This window comes from Sphaeramia orbicularis, chromosome 19 (genome assembly GCF_902148855.1).
Source record: "Sphaeramia orbicularis chromosome 19, fSphaOr1.1, whole genome shotgun sequence".
In the NCBI taxonomy this organism is placed as follows: Eukaryota; Metazoa; Chordata; class Actinopteri; order Kurtiformes; family Apogonidae; genus Sphaeramia; species Sphaeramia orbicularis.
In genome coordinates this window covers 28,971,792-28,995,698 of record NC_043975.1, presented here as the reverse complement: position 1 = coordinate 28,995,698, position 23,907 = coordinate 28,971,792, and the positions used below count along the sequence as shown (strand labels likewise).

Sequence of the window (23,907 nt, the reverse complement as noted above, 5' to 3'; positions counted from 1 at the left end):
CAAGCTTCATTCATTCTTCATGTGGAAACATAATAACATGCACTGGCTTTTAATACAAATGTGTAACTTTAGTTGGTAACACTTTATAATAAGTACACACTATGAAGCATTAGTTAAGCATTAACAAATACTGAATTCATCATTTATAAAGCACATTTCTGACGTGTATACTCATTAATATATGGTTTATAAGCACAGATATAATGGCTTTACTCGTCATTAATAAGAACATTAGTTATGGATTAATAAATACTGAATTCATTGTTTATAAAGCATATTTCTGACATGTATACTCATTAATATATGGTTCATAAGCACAGATATAATGGCTTTACTCATTAATAAGAACATTAGTTATGGATTAATAAATACTGAATTCATTGTTTATAAAGCATATTTCTGACATGTATACTCATTAATATATGGTTTATAAGCACAGATATAATGGCTTTACTCGTCATTAATAAGAACATTATTTATGGATTAATAAATACTGAATTCATTGTTTATAAAGCATATTTCTGACATGTATACTCATTAATATATGGTTTATAAGCACAGATATAATGGCTTTACTCGTCATTAATAAGAACATTATTTATGGATTAATAAATACTGAATTCATTGTTTATAAAGCATATTTCTGACATGTATACTCATTAATATATGGTTCATAAGCACAGATATAATGGCTTTACTCATTAATAAGAACATTAGTTATGGATTAATAAATACTGAATTCATTGTTTATAAAGCATATTTCTGACATGTATACTCATTAATATATGGTTTATAAGCACAGATATAATGGCTTTACTCGTCATTAATAAGAACATTAGTTATGGATTAATAAATACTGAATTCATTGTTTATAAAGCATATTTCTGACATGTATACTCATTAATATATGGTTTATAAGCACAGATATAATGGCTTTACTCATTAATAAGAACATTAGTTATGGATTAATAAATACTGAATTCATTGTTTATAAAGCATATTTCTGACGTGTATACTCATTAATATATGGTTTATAAGCACAGATATAATGGTTTTACTCATCATTCATTAGCTCATCTACAATGTGCTTAATGATTATATTTTCATACTTTATAAATTATGGATTCAGCATTTGAAAATTTAGTATTGCGTCACTTACAAACCAGTTATGATGTGCATTTATGTTCGCACATACACTATTCAGACATGTACTAATCGTTAGTGAATATGTTAGTGGGGATTTTATATGAACTCACACATTTATTTTCCAATAGATGCCCTATAAACTGTTATTAATACAGAAATTCATTATTTCAGGTAGTTATAAAGCACTTACTACTCATTAATTAAGCATATGGTGTGAGCTCATCTAAAGTGTGCACTATCTATGACATATAAAGTGTTTACAAATGAGATTTAAAGGATGGCAATGCTTAAAGACTCACAAAAGACACAGCACATAGGATTATTAAAACAAACTGCATGATTGAATGATGAATGATTATGATTATGAATGATGAGTAAAACATTTATAATTGTGCTTACAAACCATATACTAATGAGTATACACGTCAGAAATATGCTTTCTAAATAATGAATATAGTATTTGTTAATGCTTAACTAATGCTTCATAGTGTGTACTTATTATAAAGTGTTACCCTTTAATTTGTTTTATCTTCTGGTTGTGTTTTAGATGCTATTTATCCTATTACCATGAATCCATTTTTTAAATCAGTTTTAATATATCTTATATTTATTCTTATTTTACCAGTTTTAGCATATCTTGCATTTGTATCTGCAGATTTGTACAATACTTTGGGCACTTTGCGTTGTTTTAAATGTGCTATATAAATACATTTATGATTAACCCATAAAGACCCAAACCTCCGCTGGTGACCAAAAGATGATCTAAAATGTTTAATACCTGTTAATCCATTAATCCTATCAATACGTGTAAATAACTGGTGTAAAATGTAGTTTATCATCTTTACATGGTCATCAGATATGACCCATTTGGACATTCAGAGGCTCCGTAGTTACCGTGGAAACACCGTCATCTTCTACAACATTGATTCATCAGTAAAACCCATGGAGTTGGATCAATGACAGTGGATGGAGACGTTTGTTTTTATGTCCAGTTGATGATATATTTTACTGAAAAAGTAACTTCTCTGTTTTGATATAATACACTTTGAATTTACTGAGTTTTCATGAACATCTAAATTAACTATAGAAAATTAAATATAGGAAAATACAGAATTTATACCGAAAAATGCAAAATATAGAGGACAATATTATAATAAATGGTGATAAATCCCTCAAGAAAGGATAAAGGGAAGTGAAACATGGCAATAGTGGTTAAGGTTCTGTACTTGTCACTATACAGGGTGGGGAAGCAAAATTTACAATATTTTGAGGCAGGGATTGAAAGACAGTGTATGACCAATTAGTTTATTGAAAGTCATGAGAATTTATTTGCCACAAGAAAATTGACATAATAGAAAATGTTTTTATTCTATGTGTCCTCCTTCTTTCTCAATAACTGCCTTCACACGCTTCCTGAAACTTGCGCAAGTGTTCCTCAAATATTCGGGTGACAACTTCTCCCATTCTTCTTTAATAGTATCTTCCAGACTTTCTCATAATAGTTTTGCTCATAGTCATTCTCTTCTTTCCATTATAAACAGTCTTTATGGACACTCCAACTATTTTTGAAATCTCCTTTGGTGTGACGAGTGCATTCAGCAAATCACACACTCTTTGACGTTTGCTTTCCTGATTACTCATATGGGCAAAAGTTTCTGAAAAGGTATGGATAATAGTGTTAGGTATGATTATGACATCAATATATGTTTGGTTTCAAAACAATTGACGTAGTGCCTGCTGAGAAAAAACAACTAAATGTTCATTGTATATTTTGCTTCCCCACCCTGTATAGACACGCGTAGACATGCACCACACACCGAAATTAACCTTCTGCTTTTAACCCATCACTAGAACATGCAGGAACACACCACACACACTCCACTCCAAAGCTGCACCTGTGACCTACACCTAGTCCTACACTACCAGTCAAAAGTTTGGACTCACCTTCTCATTTAAATGGCACGAGATGGATCACAGATGGCCAACCAGTACTCAGCATCACTGGGAACTCCTTCAAGACTGTTGGAAACCATTTCAGGTGACTACTTCATGAAGCTCATCGAGAGAATGCCAAGAATGTGCAAAGCAGAAATAAAAGCAAAATGTGGCTATTTTGAAGAATCTGAAATATAAAACATGCTTTGAGTTATGTCAGACTTTTTTAACTCCATACTTTTTACATACATATATTATTCATTATTATTATTATTATTTATACATACATATTTTTAACTCCATTTTTTAAATTCCATATGTGTTCATTCATAGTGTAACGTGAGGGTTTGTTGGTGGTTAATGGTTCATTCTTTATAAAATGAGACCGCAGGATGGAGATGGATTTCATCTTAAAACAGTGCTTTACTTTTCACATACTGTAAAACTACTGCCACAACACTTCCTGCAACACCACCTCACATGACCGAACAACCAATCAGGAGCTAACAGTACTTAGATCGGTAAATGTAAGTGATTTAGAAAGGCACATTCAACAGATTATTTTAGCTGCTTGTATACTCTTCTCGGGGGATGGGGTGGGGGGGTGGTAAGTAGCAGTAGTAGTTAATACGAACACTCCTCATGCCCCTGGACTGTAGGACTCACACACTGTTCACATTGCACTTTATCCTTTGCACAGACTCATTCATTGCACTGATGTCTATCTATCTATCTATCTATCTATCTATCTATCTATCTATCTATCTATCTATCTATCTATCTATCTATCTATCTATCTATCTATCTATCTATCTATCTATCTATCTATCTATCTATCTATCTATCTATCTATCTATTCTAAAAAATGAAAATAATTAAATGTGTAAATATGTAAATAATAATCCTGCAAACATAAACGTAAATAGTTATTTGATTAGACACTGTCAATATATTTTATTTATTTATTTATTTAACACAAGAATCAACTAACTCCCTGTAACCCATTCCACCGCTAAACCCTATATTTCTTCACCATAAATTATTTTAACTTATGAGCCTTACAATAGTTTGGATGCCCTCAGTGAGAATCTACAATGTAAATAGTCATGAAAATAAAGAAAAACCAGGTGAGTCCAGACTTTTGACTGGTAGTGTAGACCTTGACCATAAAGAACCTTGAACCTAGTGACTGCTGCTGGGGAATTAACCCGTCCAGCTAGGCCCTTACTAAGCACCAAGTGTGCCTTTTTCGCACACTTGTGGAATAATGTCCAAAAAAAAAAAAAAATCAAACAGTTTGTTTTTAATTCTTTTACACTTTTTTCTATTTCACCAACTTGAGCTGTAAATAAAAATACCAAATACTCAATAACTGTCACATTTTTTTAATCCTTTAAATGCCGTGTTTGTAATGTAAACAAACCATTTTTTTAGATACAAAAAAAAAATATATATAAAATTTGTTTCAATATACTACATAAAAAGTGGATCACATATTATTTGATTTTTTCATCCTGGCATATGTCAATGATTAACTCCAACATTGGTTAATTTGCATTATTATTTTTGGCGCTAGGTCAAATGTCCAAAAATACTAGCATCTGTCACCAAGTGTGCGTAAAATGCACACCTATAAATCAAACTATTAAATATTATATATTGATTTATTTTTCTGCTCTAATTTGATTTTATTTTTGTAAATCAAGGTCAGCCCTAATCATACGTATCAAATGGAAGAAATAGTGCGTTTTAGGCACACTTGGGAGACAGATGCTAGTCTTGTAGTTTTCTTTTGTTTACAATGTGCAAATTTTAGATGGTGGCCGGAATTTTAAAGATCATGCAAAAATGAACAAGTTTTGAATTCTAACCTTATTTAAATTGTGAAAAATAATATGAAGTTTTTTAAAACGAAGTGCAAAGTGTGCCTAAAAGGCGCACCCGGATACCGGAGGGTTCAATAAACAAAGAAAAGCATCACTCCTGTCCTATCACAAAACAGGCACATCAGGGACAGGTTTACTTTGTGTTTCCAAAATCAGAACCAAACAAAGTGAAGCATCATTCAGTTCTTCTGCTCCTCACCTGTGGAACAAACTTCCTGAATACCTGAGGTCTGCTCAGACTGTCAGCTCATTTAAATCAAGCCTTAAAACATTATTGTTGACTGCAGCTTTCCCTTAAACTCTTAAATAATGTCTTTTAAATGAACTTTTAAATCACATTTTATTGCTGATGATTTTAATGTCTATTTTCATTTTAATGTTTTTATATTTTAACTTTCTCTCATCTTAATGGTATTTTTATACCTCTCCTGTGGTGCTTTTATGTTTTATGTAAAGCACTTTGAATTGTCCTGTACATGAAATGTGCTATTTAACCCTTTCATGCATGAATTATAAGAACCTTAGTCAATATTTTTTTTTCTTGAGTGTTTTATTCCTCTTTAGGCATGAAAAAAGCAATGCAATTGAAATTTTTTTATGAAACTATTTTTCATGGAGTTACAAAAATGTCCACTCAGCTGGACACCATGTGTTTAATTTTTGAAGCAAAGAAACATGTATTTAAAACTCATCATCAGAAAGTGATATACTGTGTGAAAACTATGAAATAAAAACATTTTTAATGCCACTAATCTGATGTTTTCTCACATTTTATCATACTCAAATACTAGTTATTACTCATTTCATGAAGATAATATCCTCTGAGACCCAGGAAATTGACAATTTTATCTTTTTTACACTAAAAAATTGTCTTGATTGGAAACTGCATAATGCAACAGTTTTTTTAAGGTACGTTTTAAAAATTACTTTTATTTATTGATTGATTTTTTTTAATGGAATGTCCTTTGCAATGGACAGTATTTTTTTAAGTTAACCCATAAAGACCCAGTGCTACTTTTGTGATACTTCCCAAATATTTTTTTCTTTATATTTAACTTTTCCTAAGTTATTTATAACCTTGTATTATCATATAATCTTCTGTATTTTGTGTTTTTTCAGTGTAAATCTGGTATTTTCCTATATTTAATTTGCTGATCATCTAGAAGTTCATAAAAGCTCAGATTAAAGTTGAAGTTTATTACATCAGAAACACACAAAACTGAAGAAAAGGTGACTTTTACAGTAAAATCTCTCATTAACTGAACATAAACCCAGTGTCTCCATCCACTGTCATTGATCCAACTCCACAGGTTTTACTGGTGAATCAATGTTGTAGAAGATGACAGTGTTTCCACGGTAACTACAGAGCCTCTGAACATCCAAATGGGCCATATCTGATGACCATGAAAAGATGAAGAACTGTATTTTACACCAATTATTTCAACGTATTAATAAGTTTAGTGGTTCAGAAGTTATTAAACATTTTAGATCAGCAGATGGTTTTAGTTGCCAGTGGCTGTTTGGGTCTTTATGGGTTAAACTGTTAAACTTTTGTCCCCTACAGAGGACAAAATGTATTGCTGGGTCTCAGGAGGATATGCAAAAAAAAAAAAAAGTTTCAGAAAACTGTTAATGACCGTCTAATTAGTCTATTTACACTAAAACATGTTACTGCAGATCAGGTTTATCAAGAACAGCAAAGTTACAATAATTGTATGAATTGCAGTGTTTGAGATGATGCATGAGAGTCCTCTTTATTGGTTGATATGGAACTAAAACAACAAAACCCATGAATATATAAGAGAACAGCTGTAGAAAAACTGTCCACTGTAGTGACCATTATGCATGAAAGGGTTAAATAAAATATGTCTTGCATTGCCTGGCCTTTTAAACCTTTTTACACCTAAACTGTCAGTTTTTCTGCACGCGACCCCCACCTTGACTTGTATCCACCACAGAGGTCACACTGATATCATTCTATCTACTCTGAAATGTCTACTGATACACATACAATTTAAGACAATTATTCTTAAAGCCACTGATTAGCTTTTCCATCTGTGAGCCCACAGCTAATCTGCCCAAACACAAACTTCCTGCCAAACAAACAATGTTTAATAATGAAGTCAGTCTTTGCCAGGATGCCATCGATGATCCTGGCTGCATGTGCCGTTGTTATTGTTGTTGTTGTTGTTGTTGTTGTTGGATGGTGTTTTTTTTTTTTTTTTTTTTATTCAAAAGCTGGGATTCATTCACACACATTAGGATGGCCAATCATATCTAAACAACGTTCATCAGCCAAAACAGCTGAGCTCGGTTCCATTCAGTTTTTCTGCCCTAATTGAAATGTACGGCTAGGCCTTCTGGGAAAGCATCATTAGCAGAACACATCATGCTAATGCATTTTAAAGCAGTCCAGCTTAAGGGCTAATTAATATTCCCCAGAAAGAGCTGAATATCTCTCCTGCAAGAGCCACTCATAACACCAGCTGCCGTGATGTTTACTAAAGCATTTTCTATAGGTTTAAAGAGGGAGGCTTGCAGAAAATGAAACCATCAAACAACATCCTCAAGGGGCATCTAAGCTGTAAACTGAGAGAGTGAACGCATTTAGGCTTAATTGGATTTAGTCCAATTAAACAGTTTTTGGAAAGTTGACAATAAATAAACAAGAAGACACAGATTTTAGCATTTGATATGTTAAAATGTGGGGCGTGAAACCATAAAGAGATGCAAATTTAACTTGTGGTGTTGTAAATCTGTCTGTAATTTCTGTAATTAATCCCTTTGAGAATGAACAGAGTAAAACTATACCGACATAAGACAAATACACTGTTGCCCATAAAGTTGGGGTAGAATGTTTTTACCTCTTCTCATGAAACGACTGTAACGAGGTGTTTTATTCTTGATAAATAAAATGTAACTGGGTCTTAGTATGTGATCATTGCACCAGGTCAAAGGTGATTACAGATGTGTGTAAATAGGAATAAAAAGAGGAATGTCTCAAAAACAAAATTATTCCAACTTTGTATGCAAGTGTATATTCATGTAGTATTTTGACACTTTTAACAGAGGCTGATACTCATTATACAGTAGGTATTAATATTAAAATCCATGAAGCATGTGTTGTAATGACAGTCAATGCTTTAACCCTTTATAGGCACTCATTGAAATACTCTGAAATTCAAAGTTTCATCCTTAGTGTGTTATTAGACATTGTCATCTACCTCCTCATCCGAGCAGCACTTGCTAAATAGTAAACACATGCAATAAAACAACTGTTATAAGGTCATACACTGACAAAAATCACTCATATTCACTATTTATAGCTTCAAAATGTCAATAAAATCTCTCTGAATCACTGTGTACACTGCAAAAATCCAAATCTTACATAGTGTATTGTTCTCATTTCTAGTCAAAATATCTCATCACACTTAAAATAAGACATAATCACCTAAAGAGTAACTTGTAAGTGAGATATAAAAACTTATTTTTAGACAACAGATCTTGAAAATGTTATTTCAAGAAATTTCACTAAGGTAATTTTTATTTTTTCCATTGGCAGATTTTTTTTTTGCTTGAACTGAGCAAAAAAAAATCTTGAATCAAGCAAAAAAAAAAAAAAAAATCTGCCAATGGAACAAGTGAAAATTATCTTGTTGAGGTTTCTTGAAATAAGATTTTCAAGATCTGTCATCTAAACATAAGTTCTAATATCTCACTGAAAAGTTACTCTTTAGGTGGTTATGTCTTATTTTAAGTGTGATGAGATATTTTGACTAGAAATGAAAAAAATACTCTTGATTTTTGCAGTGTTTCTAAAAACCAACATGCTTTTGGAATTTACTGAGGCACAGGATTGGCAACATATTTAACCCTTTCATGCATGAATTATGAGAACCTTAATCAAGATTTTTTTATTCCTCTTCAGGCATAAAAATAAGCAATTTAATTGATTTTTTATGAACATATTTTTCATGGAGTTACAAAAATGTCCACACAGCTGGACACCATGTGTTTAATTTTAGAAGCAAAGAAACATGTATTTACTGATATACTTGTGAAAACTATGAAATTAAAATGCTGCTAATCAGATGTTTTCTCACATTTTAGCATACCTGCATGGAGCTAATATGCACAATAAATAAATAAATAAAATAAAAAACACTATCTATTACAGTCTAATAACAATTAGCAATTTTTTTTTACACTCCAACATGTTAGTGCAGATCAGGTTTATCTAGAACAGTACAGTTACAGTAATGGTATGAATGTCAGTGTATGGGATGATGTATAAGCGTCCACTGTGTTGGCTGATACGGAACAAAAACAACAAAATCCATGATTATTCAACAGAATCCCTTTGAACAGCTATCCACTGTAGTGACCACTATGCATGAAAGGGCTAATATTTGAGGAAATGACCAAAAATAGTCACTTGCCTGATAAAGGGTTAAAGCATATACACTAAAAATGCAGATACCCTGTGATACTAAACCCTGATTTTTCGTGTTGCACATGTAACACAGAACCATACCGACCCTTTTTATCTGTTTGTGTGAACTCCATTGTTTGAAAATCAGATTCTTTATCTTTCTGCAACGGCCAGTCAGACTCCAGTTGCTCACATCAGTCCAAATCAGCACAGTTTGGTCCTAAAGCTTTTAACCATGACATAAGTAGATCTGGATGCAGCCACATAGTGCACATTGGATGTTCAGCCTGTGTTTGGAACTTTATTTGTGGCTCAGGTAGACATTGTAATTCGATGTGGGGTTGACTCCATCATGTCAGAACCAAGCAGAAAGTAACAATGAAACTTCCTTTTATTTCACAGTAGTCAACAAGCCACCTCACAACAGCATGTAAGCTTTAATGAGACAGAAAAACAGAGGCTCAAATTCCTCAGTTCAGTACTAAACATCACATACTATAATATGTACAAAGGGCGTGGATCAGGCCCCGCTGAACAGACTCCCCAGATTGAATTGTTCAGTTGTAAAAGACAGCGCAGAATAAATACAAGTCTATATTACATAAATGTTTAATATAAACAAATACATGTCGTACAAATTGCACTTACCGATGGCTGTGAGGTAAAAAAAAAAAAAGACACATTGTGAGCACTATATAACTACAGACTCGACAAAAGCCTTGTTCCTGCTCACCGCTTTAAATAACTGTTTATTTGAGTGAGCCTGAGCTGGTCAGCTGAAGGGAAATAAACTGTGACCCGCCACGAACCCGACAGAAGAAGAAGAAATAAACCGAAAACTGCAGGAATGAACCACTGCAGTTCGTGCGCTCTGTGCGTAAAAGAGCCGAACCTTCATTCAGAGTGGAGTTCCCCATTCAGAGTTATTACCAAGGCTTTACATTCATAAAAACATTTAGGATGATCGACGGATTTAGTGAATTAAATCGTTTTTTACGCACTAACTTTTGGAGAAAAGTGGCGCGTAATGGAAACGACATTTTCAGCTATGACTTCCAAAATATCTCGTAATTTGGTTTCAGGATTTACTTTTTTTTGATGCGCGTAAAATATGACACTTTAAGCTCTTACGCATACCTTTACCAAGAAAAAAAAAATAAAAATAAAAAGAAGAAAGAAGATATTGCAATAGAACAAATAAGAGTCGACGCACGTTTCTGGCACCGTTTCTTTCCAGGCTGCTGACAGAAAACCTCTATCCATCCATCCTTTACAGGTTGGACTCAGAGTGGGACAGCTTTGCCGTGCCCACCAGGCTGCTGTCACTGTTGTCCAACCCGGCACATTCGGTCCACATCCCCAGTGCGCCCGGCTCCAGAGACGACACGAATCCTCCGCACCTGGACAGGTCACAGGAGCTGATGTGCAGCCTGCGGTCCGCCTGCCTCGGACAGCACAGCAGCCTCTTAAAAGCCTTCCTAAAGTCCGGGCTCCGACAGTAAATGATAGGGTTAAAGGCCGAGTTGACATACCCGAGCCAGTTCAGAAAGACGAAAAGGTTCTTGTCCACCACTTCTGCGCAAAACACCCGCACCACGTTGACTATAAAGAAGGGCAGCCAGCATAAGGTGAACGTCCCCATGATTATACCCAGTGTTTTGAGCGCTTTCTGCTCCCTGAGAGCCAGGATTTTAGATGGCCTCTTCTTGCACTTGGATGTCAGGCCGGTTAAAGTGTTGTGAAACCTGCCCTCGCACTTGTCAATCTTCCTCAGCTGTTTTTTTGCCTCTCGGTACACGCGGGCGTAAACAAATATCATGACCAGCAGAGGAATGTAAAAAGATATGATGGATGAGGAGATGGCGTATGCCCTGTTGGTGACAAAGTCGCAACATTTGGGGTCATCGTAGCAGGCTGTGTCCACGCTGTCCCGGGACCAGTGCATGAGGATGGGTAGGAAGGAGACGAGCGCAGAGATGGCCCACACCACGCACACCACCGCCTTAGCCCGGGCTTTGGTTAACAAGCTCTGGTAACGGAAAGGCGATGTGATGGCCACGTACCGGTCTATGGCGATTACGCACAGGGTTTCGATACTGGCTGTGACACAGAGGACGTCGACGGAAATCCAAAACTCGCAGAAAAAGGAGCCGTACAACCAGGAGCCGCGCACTTCGAGCGCAGCGCCAAATGGAACCACCAGCAGCCCCATGATCAGGTCCGCGCTGGCCAGGGACACAATGAACACATTAGTGAGCGTCTGCAGCCTCTGCGTCCTGGCGATGGCCACAATGACCAGGATATTCCCGAACACGATAGATAACACGATCAAACCCATCACCAAGCTCATCCCGGCCATCCACTGCTCGGACGCGGCGGTGGAGGAACCTTCTGCGTCGGATGCGTCGCTCCCCGTGCCATTCTGGAGGTTCACCTGCGTGGACGCACCACCGTCCCCCATGACGGGCTGCTGGGCTGTGAGCAGGACCAGGGCGAGTTCATCAAGGCAGTGCAAGGAAGCGGGTCCAGTCTGTCACGGGCAAACGATCCACGGTTTTACTCCAGTCTTGTGCCAACTCCATCCGGAACCTCTCTCTCTCTCTCTCTCTCTCTCTCTCTCTCTCTCTCTCTGTTTCTCTGTTTCTTTCTCTGAGCTGAACGCGGCTGCAGCACCGGTCAGGACATCAGAGAGAGTGGTGACATCACTGCTGCTCTGGACCAATCACTGCAGCTCCATGGACAAACTGTTCCAACAATCACGCATGGGCCTCCAAAGATACGCGCGCACACACACACACACACACACACACACACACACACAGTCTCGTTTCCAATCACGAGGAATGAAGTTAATGCACGCAATAAAAATCCCACTGCCAAAAAGGCCTGTGCAAAGATAAGAAAATTAAATTCATTATTGGGTTAAAATGTCTTATTTCAAGTAAAATTATCTGCCAGTGCAGTTAGAAAATTGCACTCGTCAAGTTTTGTTAAAATAAGAAAATATCTAAGGATTATATAAAGATGAAATTGTTAATTTAACCCAGGGGTGTCAAACTCATTTTAGTTCAGGGGCCACATACAACCTGTTATGATATAAAGTTATAAAGTGGGCCGGACCAGTAAAATTATAGAAATAGTAGGATAATAATTTTTGAGTGAAAAAAGTAAAATTCCGTAATGAAAATGTTTACATCTATGAATTGTACTTAAACATAACATGGAGAAATATGAACCTGAAAATTTGTAAGTAAAATAAATGCAATGTTAACAATATTACGCCTTAGTTTATCATTTATACATGTGAATCCCAACTTAGAGATCACAAAACATTAAATAACAGGCAGAATATTATTAAAATTCCACATACTTCTCTTCAGAGATTTCAGGTTATTCACATTTTTTTTTAATAAAAGGCTAGTCTGTAAATTTAAACATTTTTATGTAATTTAACTTTTTTTTTTACACTAAAACAATGAGAAAAATTTATAGTTTTCATTATTTATAGGTTATTATGATAGTATTTTACTGGTCTGGTCCACTTTAGGTTGAATTGACCTAAAATGATTGTTAATATTTTTAGTGTCATTTTTGATTTTCACAAATTCATCCCAGGGGCTGGATTGAACCCTTTGGCGGGCGGGATTTGGCCCCCGGGCCAGATGTTTGACACCTGTGATTTAACCCATAAAGGCCCAAACATGAACCATCGACCAAAACCATCTACTGATCTAAACTGTTTATGTTTATGCATTTGGCAGATGCTTTTTTCCAAAGCGACTTACAGGGGAAAACCAATCAAATCACTCAATCAATCAAATGTTATTTCTATAGCGCCAGATCACAACAAAAAAGTTATCTCATGATACTTTATATATAGAGTTGGTCAAAACCAGACTCTAAGCCAAGTTTAATACCTGTTGATCCATAAATTCTGTCAATGCCTGTAAATAATTGGTGTAAAATGCAGTTTGTCATCTTTTCATGGTCATCAGATATGTACGGAAGCCGAGAACGGCCATGGCTTAACACATCATTTTATGGTCGGTATCTCGTGATAACGAATTAATTTATTTCGTTATTTCATAGTAGAAGATGCTACCAGGTCCCACTTCCTCCTCATCTCTGCTGTTGTTGACGTGTGCTGTACAGAGCAGAACACACATTCAACAAGTTACTGGGAAGTTACAGAAAATACAAGTTCTGTTTGTTTGTTTGTTTACTGTTTGTTTCAGGTTCAAGGGGTAATATGTTAGTCTGAACAGATGAGAGTTTGACCAAGTTACCAACTAACATCTATCCGGTTGCTTCAGCTAACGTAGTGTTAGTTACTTGCTGTTGCTCCAGTAATGCTCATGGACACTTTACTGTCAGAATCACAACCTAACTTCATGTTAATGTTATCGAGCCGACAGACACTAGTCGGGTTTTTCTACACTAGCTTATGTAGGCTAATGTTAATTTAGCAGGATGTGTTTTGTCACTTTTAATCAAATGTTTTTTTATTCCCTTAATAGTGCTTTGTGTCCTATGTGTCCTGTGAACGTTATGCTTAGTGGTGCAGTACAGTGCGTTACAATCATCAACTCAAAACCAATGTGGCTATTAAAAACACTGGAACTATGACAACCCTTTTGTATTTACAGTTAATGAAGGGCCAGCAGTCAAAAGGTGAACATTTTATTCAAATAAATTATATCTTGTTTGATGAATAACTCGTGTGCCCCTCTCAATCAATGCATTGTAACCTACACAACAGACTTAATGAAAGCACCCACAGCAATCACTCAACATGCAAGTTTTCATCAACACAACTGATAATTTTTTGTTTTTTATTATTATTATTGCAAAAATACAATTGCTCATAGAGACAGCAGGACATGGCAAGGCACTACATACATCAGTGTTTACAAAAAAAATAAAGGCATTAAAATAATAATGCAATATTGATAATGATAAAACATGAATAAAAAACAGGGATTAAAATAATAAATACATTTCAGAATGCAACTGACACTTATACACAAGGGGAACACCACATACCTCTCTGTCATGTCTGCCAAATGTTTGTACAGGTGGGATGTCGGTGGAACACACTTAGGAGTAGCCCAAGACTTCATGGATTAAGACTCTTTACCCACAAGCTGCCAGTCATAAAATGTTAGTGGCCAGCAGCCTGGTAAGCACAGCAAGCATCTAATCTGTGAAATAATCTAGAGGTCAGATTGAAGAACCTACTGTAACTGAATATTGGAATAAGGTAAATATGATAAGGTACACATGTCTAAAATAAGGCAGCTACACACCACATTACAGTATTTGTTGAACTTTATCCAGATACAGTGTACTATGGCAGTGCAATGTATAAGAGCAATATTTGACAAACTGTCTTCAAAGACATCTGCACCATAAGAATGTAAATCCGTTTTGTGTAATTAAACATTAAGGAGTTAATCTGCATCTCAACAAAAACACAGTGTTTGAGCTTCCTCAAAGTTATTTTTAATGCAGACATTCCACCGCTATACCTCATACCTGTATTACTATTACATTATGTAGGGGACGACCAACTGACACATGAGTCCCATTCACCGTCCATCACTGATGATAGTACCTGAAAGTTTAGGATTCTGCGCTCAGCCTTGGAAGGTTCCCGTCCACTGAGAAGTGTGTCACATCTACTCCAAGCTGGCTGCCTAATATGTGAGAAGAATAAATATGTTTCTGACATTAACAGAAAAAGTAGAGAAAATCTTTCAAAATGTGAAACACTCTCTGCAGGTAACCTGCTTAAAGCGGTAGAGGGCCGTAAAGATGAAAGGCTTCTCATTCATTTATGTCAGAGATCTTGTAGCCTCAGAGGCCATGTATCATCAGATAGATATATAGACATGTAGATATATATATATATATATATATATATATATATATATATATATATATATATATATAGATAGATAGATAGATAGATAGATAGATAGATAGATAGATAGATAGATAGATATACTCCGTTTGTGTACCTTACCTTGTCCTCTACCATTTGTGTTCTCCTCAGGATGCCCCTTTCCCTCAAGCCTGACAGAAACTGGTCCCTGGTGGTCTGTAACATTAAAAAAAACAAAAACAAAGACAAGTTAATGTAGTCATACTTGTGACCAGCTGCAAAAAAGTTGTTCACTTTTTGACTGCTGGCCCTTCATTAACTGTAAATACAAAAGGGTTGTCATAGTTCCAGTTTATTTAATAGCCACATTGGTTTTGAGTTGATGATTGTAACGCACTGTACTGCACCACTAAGCATAACGTACATATGACGCATAGGACACAAAGCACTATTAGGGGAATAAATGAACATTTGATTAAAAGTGACAAAACACATCCTGCTAAATTTAAGCTAGCCTACATAAGCCAGTGTGTCAATGCCCTGAGACAGGGGAATAATAATGAAAAGATGCAAGGACACATCTTTCTTCTTCCCACGTTTCTTTATGACTGAAATTATGTTACAGTTACATTGTACAACATGGACATGAATATAAGTTTAACAAATAAATGACCATGCATAACACTACACAATCAGGTCCAACACATACGACCATACAACTCCTATTTAACACATTAGCACTAGGATGCTAACTTTGCTAGCGAAGCTAATTCAGTGTAATAAACATAGTGATAGGATGCTAACTAGCTAACAAGCTGTTTCTGTAATAAACTGTACAGACCAAACAGCACTTTACAATTTGTAAGAATTAGTTTGCAATTGCCTAAACTTCTATATGTTTTACTTGAGGTTGTTGTCTATCATTTTATAACGTTACCATACCTGAAACAGGAGAATAATAATGAATAGATGCAAGGACATCTTTCTTCTTCGCACATTGCTTTATGACTGAGAAGAGACTTGACTCTTGACCTAAACATTAGCATAGAGCTCTCCGTACTGGTCTCGTCTTGTAACTACAACACATTAACACATTTGGTCATAAGGATAAAACTGGTGTCTGTCGGCTTGATAACTTTAACATGAACTTAGGTTGTGATTCTGACAGTAAAGTGTCCATGAGCATTACTGGAGCAATAGCAAGTAGCTAACACTATGTTAGCTGAAGCAACCAGATAGATGTTAGTTGGTAACTTGGTCAAACTCTCATCTGTTCAGACTAACACATTACCCCTTGAACCTTAAACAAACACTAAACAAACTAACAGAACTTGTATTTACTGTAACTTACCGGTAACTTGTTGTTGAATGTGTGTTCTGCTCTGTACAGCACATGTCAGCAACAGCTGTTGACGGCCTCGATGTGGTGGAAGTGGGACCTGTTAGCATCTTCTACTATGAAATAACAAAATAAATTAATTCATTATCACGAGATAATGAACTTTGTTATCTCGAGATAACGAATTAATTAAGTCGTTATCAGGAGATAACGACCATAAAATTATGTAATAATACAAGGCCGTTTTCGGCTTCCGTAGATATGACCCATTTGGACCTTCAGAAGCTCCATAGTGAAAGTGGAAACTGTTATCTTCTACAACATTAATTCACCAGTAAAACCCACGGAGTTGGCTCAATGACAGTGGATGGACACACTGGGTTTATGTTCAGTTAATGATAGATTTGACTGAAAAGTCACTTTTCCTTCAGTTTTCTTTGTTTTTGATATAATAACCCTTAACTCTAATATGAGATTTAATGAACATCTACATGATCAGGGAATTAAATATAAAAAAAATTACCTGTTTTACAACTGAAAAAACACAAAATATAGAGCAGAATATTTTATTAAATGGTGAAAAATCATGTAACAAAGGTTAAATAGAGAGAAACAAATCATTTGGGAACTGCCACAAAAGTAGCACTGGGTCTTTACGGGTTAAGCAGAATATACTTGTTTCAATGTTTCAAGTCTTCATTGTAAGATACATACATACATACATACATACATACATACAGACAGACAGACAGACAGACAGACAGACAGACAGACAGATAGACAGATAGATAGATAGATAGATAGATAGATAGATAGATAGATAGATAGATAGATAGATAGATAGATAGATAGATAGATGCAATAACTTCATAGATACGTACAGGCAAAAATGCATGAAATGAGTTAAAATTTCTTGAGGGCAAACAGTTAATGGATCTGCCATACTCATTCCCCAACAATGGAGATGGTTTTGTTATAAATATTTCTTAAAATTAGTTGTGATATTTCAGTGGGGTAGCTCTGGATGAAAATTCTTGGAACAAACCCAATAATCTTAACAAGATTAAATCTCAGTAAGTAAATAAATCTAAAAAATGATCATTCAAGATAAATATTCTTAATTCAAGTTAATTTATCTAAGTCAGATATTCCTTTTTTGAAAAAACAAAACAAACAAAAAACACCCCATCCTGTTTCATTTGTGCACAAATGAAGCAGGATGGGGTGTTTTCTGCCTGTTTTTTGCAGGCAGATTCAAAGTCATATCCAATGTCAGGGACTGTTATCTATCCAAAAATCTGCCAATATTTGGGAATATTATTGCACATTTCCAAATATGGAAAGCCAGAAGTCTGCTATGACATTGCAACCTACAGGGATTTCCCTGTTTTTATCATTTGCCATCACAAACAATCTTTGTTTTTCTACATTTTCCAGTTTGTATTTTTACCACAAAGAATACATTCCACGGCCATGAGGTCACGTCACAACTATGGGTCTGCTCTTTGATTCGCAGGAGCTGCATGAGCAAACTGCATGTGTCACATTTTTAGGACAAGTTATAGATGGTCGTGGTTTGACCCATAACCCGGCTGAGTCAACTGAGTCTGTTCCGGAATCATATTTTATAATATTTTTTTTATTTAAAGAGTAAAATGGGAGTTAGATGTTTCTGTGTTTTGAACTGATCAGCAACAGGATGTCAACAAACTACACGAAGTGGCACCGAGGCAGGGTGGAATAACAGAAAAAGACAAAGAGAGGAATTGAAGTTTGACAGGTTTTTACCAAATAAGGCACTCAGAATGTACACCAATACGAGATTTAGGATGTTGAACATGAACTGTGAACTGAAACACACTGAACAACAACAAGGATTTGAATTTTGCCCTGTAGTTTTTGTTTTGGGGTTCTTTTCAGCTGCTTTTTGGCACCTGCTTGAACTCCAAAAAGCAGTTTCATGGTCAAAACTGTAAAAACAGTTAAATAAATAAATAAATGAAAATCCTAACAACACTGTAAACATCAGTAAGAACAAAAAAACACAAGGTAAATGGTGAAAAAAAAAAGAAAAAAAACCTGTCTATTTTTATAGTGAGTCAGCCTCATTCACTGCTCTGCGTCCCCCCCCTAAAAAAAAAAAAAAATTGAATAAAGCAAAATAAAAAAAAAATCTGCCAATGGAACAAGTGAAAATTATCTTGGTTACTCTTTAGGTGTTAATGTCTTATTTTAAGTGTGATGACATATTTTGACTAGAAATGAGAAAAAATACACTTGTTAAGATGTTGATTTTTGCAGTCCATGTTTTGAAAAATGTTCCTGTTGAGCAAATGGTTGAATTTTTACAAATATTTAAAGGTGGGAGGAGACTTTCGTGACCAATTTTTCATCAAATCTGTAAAACCTCAGTCATAGCCTAAGTATCACAAATCTGTAACTTTCTGTAATTACTCACCTGAATCTCTTGCATTACAGTGAACAATTTTTAAGTGTCATCCACCATAAAAAAAAAAAAAAAAAAAAAAAGCGTGTTTACAAACAGATCCAGGAGGTAACTCAGGCATCTTCGGAATTTTGAATCAAAAGTTATTTTTAGACAATAGATCTTGAAAGTCTTATTTCAAGAAATCTTACCAAGATTATTTTCACTTATTCCATTGGCAGATTTTTTTCCTTGATTCAAGATTTTCTTTTGCTTAATTCAAGCAACAAAAAAAAAAAAAAAAAAATCTGCCAATGGAACAAGTGAAAATAATCTTGGTAAGATTTCTCAAAATAAGATTTTCAAGATCTATTGGCTAAAAATAAGCTCTTATATCTCACTGAAAAGTTACTCTTCAGGTGATTATGTTTTATTTTACGTGTGATGAGATATTTTGACTAGAAATGAGAAAAAATACACTTGTTAAGATTTGGATTTTTGCAGTGCATATTTTGAAAATGTTCCTATTGAGCAAATGGTTGAATTTTTACGAATATTTAAAGGTGGGGGAGACTTTCGTGACCAATTTTTCATCAAATCTGTAAAACCTCAGTCATAGCCTAAGTATCACAAATCTGTAACTTTCTGTGATTACTCACCTGAACCTCTTGCATTACGGTAAACAATTTCGAAGTGTCATCCACCATAAAAAAAATAAATAAAAATGTGTGTTTACAAACAGATCCAGGAAGTAACTCGGGCATCTTCGGAATTTTGAATTAAAAGTTATTTTTAGACAATAGATCTTGAAAGTCTTACCAAGATTATTTTCACTTATTCCATTGGCAGATTTTTTTTCCTTGATTCAAGAATTTTTTGCTTAATTCAAGGAAAAAAAAAAAAAATCTGCCAATGGACAAGTGAAAATAATCTTCGTAAGATTTCTCAAAATAAGATTTTCAAGATCTGTTGTCTAAAAAATAAGCTCTTATATTTCACTGAAAAGTTACTCTTCAGGTGATTATGTTTTATTTTAAGTGTGATGAGATATTTTGACTAGAAATGGGAAAAATACACTGGGTAAGATTTGGATTTTTGTAGTGTATACAGTGATTTGGAGAGATTTTATGGACATTTTGACGCTATAAAGAGTATATGCGAGTGATTTTTGTCAGTTTGTGACCTTATAACAGTTGTTTTATTGCATATGTTTACTTTTTAGCAAGTGCTGCTCAGATGTTTTATGGCAAGAAGAGGTAGATGATGATGTGTAATAACACACTATGGTTGAAATTTGGAATTTCAGAGTATTTCTATGAGTGCCTATAAAGGGTTAAAGCATTGACTGTTATTACAACACACGCTTCATGGATTTTAATATTGATACCTTCTGAGTAATGAGTATCAGCCTCTGTTAAAAGTGTCAAAATACATGAATATACACTGTTACAAATAAAGTTAAGGAGTAATTTTGTTTTTGAGACATTCCTCTTTTTATTCCTATTTATACACATTTGTAATCACCTTTGACCTGGTGCAATAATCACATACTGTGTCCCAGCTACACTTTATTTATCAAGAATAAAACACCTCGTCACAGTCTTTTCATGTGAAGAGGTAAAAATATTTTACTCTAAATTTAAGGGTAACCGTGTATTTGTATTATGTCAGTATAGTTTTAATCTGTCTTTTTTTTTTTGGCTTGAATTAAACAAAAAAATCTTGAATTAAGCAAAAAAATCTGCCAATGGAACAAGTGAATATTATCTTGGTAAGATTTCTTGATATAAAATTTTCAAGATCTATTGTCTAAAAATAAATTCTTATATCTTACTGAAAAGTTACTCTTTAGGTGATTATGTCTTATTTTAAGAGTGATGAGGTATTGTGACTAGAAATGAGAAAAATACACTTGGTAAGATTTGGATTTTTGCAGCGTACCTGATTCTCATACCTGTGCACTGCATTGTTTTTCTAGTGGAAAAACAGGGACTTGGAAAAGATGTAGAAAATCTGCACTACATGTGTTAGATTGAAGCCATGAGGTCACTGAGGTCACTGAGGTCATGGCATCTGTATTTCCCCTAAAGCAGGGGTGTCAAACTCATTTTAGTTCAGGGGCCACATACAGCCTGATATGATATAAAGTGGGCCGGACCAGTAAAATAATATAAATATTCGAATAATAACTTTTGAGTGAAAAAAGTAAAATTCCGTAATGAAAATGTTTACATTTAGGAAATGCACTCAAACTTAACATGAATAAACATGAACAACCTGAACATTCTTAAGTAAAATAAGTGCAGTGTTAACAATTTTACACCTTAGTGTATCATTTATACATGTGAATCACAACTTAGAGATCACAGTGGATCTACAACTACACAAAACATTAAATAACAGGCAGAATATTATTAAAATTCTACATACCTCTCTTTCTCTTTTTGAAAGAAATTTCAGATTTTTCACTTTTTTTAAATTTTTTTTTTTTTATAAAAGGCTAGTCTGTAAATGTAGACATTTGTATATATTTACTTTTTTTTTTTTTTTTTACACTAAAACAAAGAGAAATATTTATAGTTTTGATTATTTATAGGTTATTATGATAGTATTTTACTGGTCTGATCATTTTTAGATTGAATAGACCTAAAATGATTTTAACATCCTTGATTGTTAATATCTTCAGTGTAATTTTTGCATTTCACAAATTCATCCAAGGGGCTGGATTGAACCCTTTCGCGGGCCGGATTTGGCCCCCAGGCCGCATGTTTGACACCTGTGCCCTAAAGTCTCAGAGGTTCCATCAACCTGTGGAGAATGACAGTAAACACTTTGAAAACCAGACTGAAGTCCATATTTAACCCTTTCATGCACGAATTATAAGAACCTTAATCAAATTTTTTTCCTGAGTGTTTTTATTCCTCTTAACGCATGAAAAAAACAATGTGATTGAAAAATTTCTTCTGAAAAATAAATTTAAAAAATAAATAAATAAAATAAAATAAAATAATTCAAAAAAAAATAAATAAATAATAATAATAATAATAATGAAAAACAAAAATTCTTATGAACCTATTTTTCATTAAGTTGCAAAAATGTCCACTCAGCTGGACACCACACGTTTAATTTTTGACGCACAGAAACTGAAAACTGTGGGGAGGGCTTGTGATTCTGGGGGTTTATGCTCAAGAGAGATCTACATAATGTTACCAATTCATGTCAGAAAAGACGTGTAGTGTCTTAAAATTTTAATAAACATATGAGTAAAAAAAACCAAAAACAACGAAAAGAATAATAAAATCCATGATTATACAAGAGAACAGCTAAACAATAGCTGTCCACTGTAGTGACCAGTACGCATGAAAGGGTTAACTGTATCTACTCTTATACCATTATTAAACACTGACAGACTGCAGGCTGTGCAAGTGGTTTCATTTTGGGGTGAGGAAAACTTAAAATGAGCAGCAGTCACCCATCTCTACTTTATTTCTAGCAGAAATGCATTTACAGAGAAGAACCTTTATTTTTGGATTATGTGGGATGCTTTGGGAGGACCAAGTCCCATGACCTTCAGCATCTGAAGTGCTGCCTACGGCTCAGCCATGTGAACAGTTTGGGTTTTATTTACCTAGATTTGGAAATTGCTCCTTTGAGATGAATAAAATTTCACTGTTAAGGATTATTTCTTAGGTAGGAAGTAAATGTTCGATTCAATATAATGGTGACAGAAACTAAAAGACAATGAACAAACTATTGATGTTAAATAAACTGATGATGAAGTAAAAGGAAGCAGTGAGTTTTATCCTGTTTTTTTAGAGAATCATTGATTTAAAATAAGCAGCTGAAACTACTGAAACAGCATCTCTGTACTGGTGCACAGATTTCTCTTAAAAAGCTACATTTAGTGCTTTGTTTTATGTCTGCTCTCCATATTTTACTGCAATTGCTTCCTCACTTCAACAAAAATAAGATGAGTGGGGAGCTGTCGACCGCTCAGCAGTTAGTTACCGCCCACAGATCTTCATGTGAGCTCTGTAAAAAAAAAAAAAAAAAAAAAAAGGAAGTTGAACAGGTTCAGTTTTCCTTCTTGGCTTGACCTCCCATGTCAACACATGCATAGAGTCAGAGGTCACAGCTGATTTCATTACTTGAAGTAAAGCCTGTTTATAGACTGAGCTTAACCGCCAAGGTGGACACAATGATAAAAAAGACACAGATGACAAACCGGCAGCTTGGTTGATATTAAAACCCTTCTTGCCTGCTTTCATTTTTCTACACTGCTACTCAGGCTGGATTTAACCCATAAAGACCCAGTGCTATTTTTATGGCAGTTCCCAAATGAATTTTTCTCTCTATTTAACCTTTTTTAAGTAATTCATTTCCAATTATTATAATATTATCCTCTGTATTTTGTGGGTGTTTTTTTCAGTGAAAATCAGGTCTTTTCCTTTATTTAATTTATGCATCATGTAGATGTTCATAAAAGCTCAGATTAAAGTTGTAGGTTAGTACCCCGCCCCCCCCGAAGGGGAGGCAGGGGTATTGTTTTTGGTTCGGTTTGTGTTTCCTTGGTTAACACTCTAGCAGCAAAACTATTGGTTGAATTCATACCAAATACGGTTTATAGATTGCCAGTGACCCAGAATAGATCTCATTACATTTTTGGAAAAGTAGGTCTAAGTTCATATTTTTTGTTAATTTAATTTTTTTTTCAATTTACTTACAATGGGCTAAATTTCAAACGTCGGTAGCAGCAAAATTATTTGTTGAATTCATACCAGATTGGGTTTATAGATTGCCAGTGGCCCCTAATAGATGTGATTACATTTTGAAAAGTAGGTCAAAGTGCAAATTTTTTAT

The 23,907-nt window shown here is 34.7% G+C and overlaps 1 protein-coding gene across 1 annotated transcript; it reads right to left on the bottom strand.

Annotated features, from left to right (window-relative positions):
* Positions 1-9,772: 9,772 nt before the first annotated feature.
* adrb1 (adrenoceptor beta 1) lies at positions 9,773-12,168 on the bottom strand. Its single transcript, XM_030163225.1, has one exon. It carries the CDS (start codon positions 11,858-11,860, stop codon positions 10,670-10,672), a length of 1,191 nt encoding a protein of 396 aa, XP_030019085.1. The 5' UTR covers positions 11,861-12,168; the 3' UTR covers positions 9,773-10,669.
* Between the last annotated feature and the right edge of the window lie 11,739 nt (positions 12,169-23,907).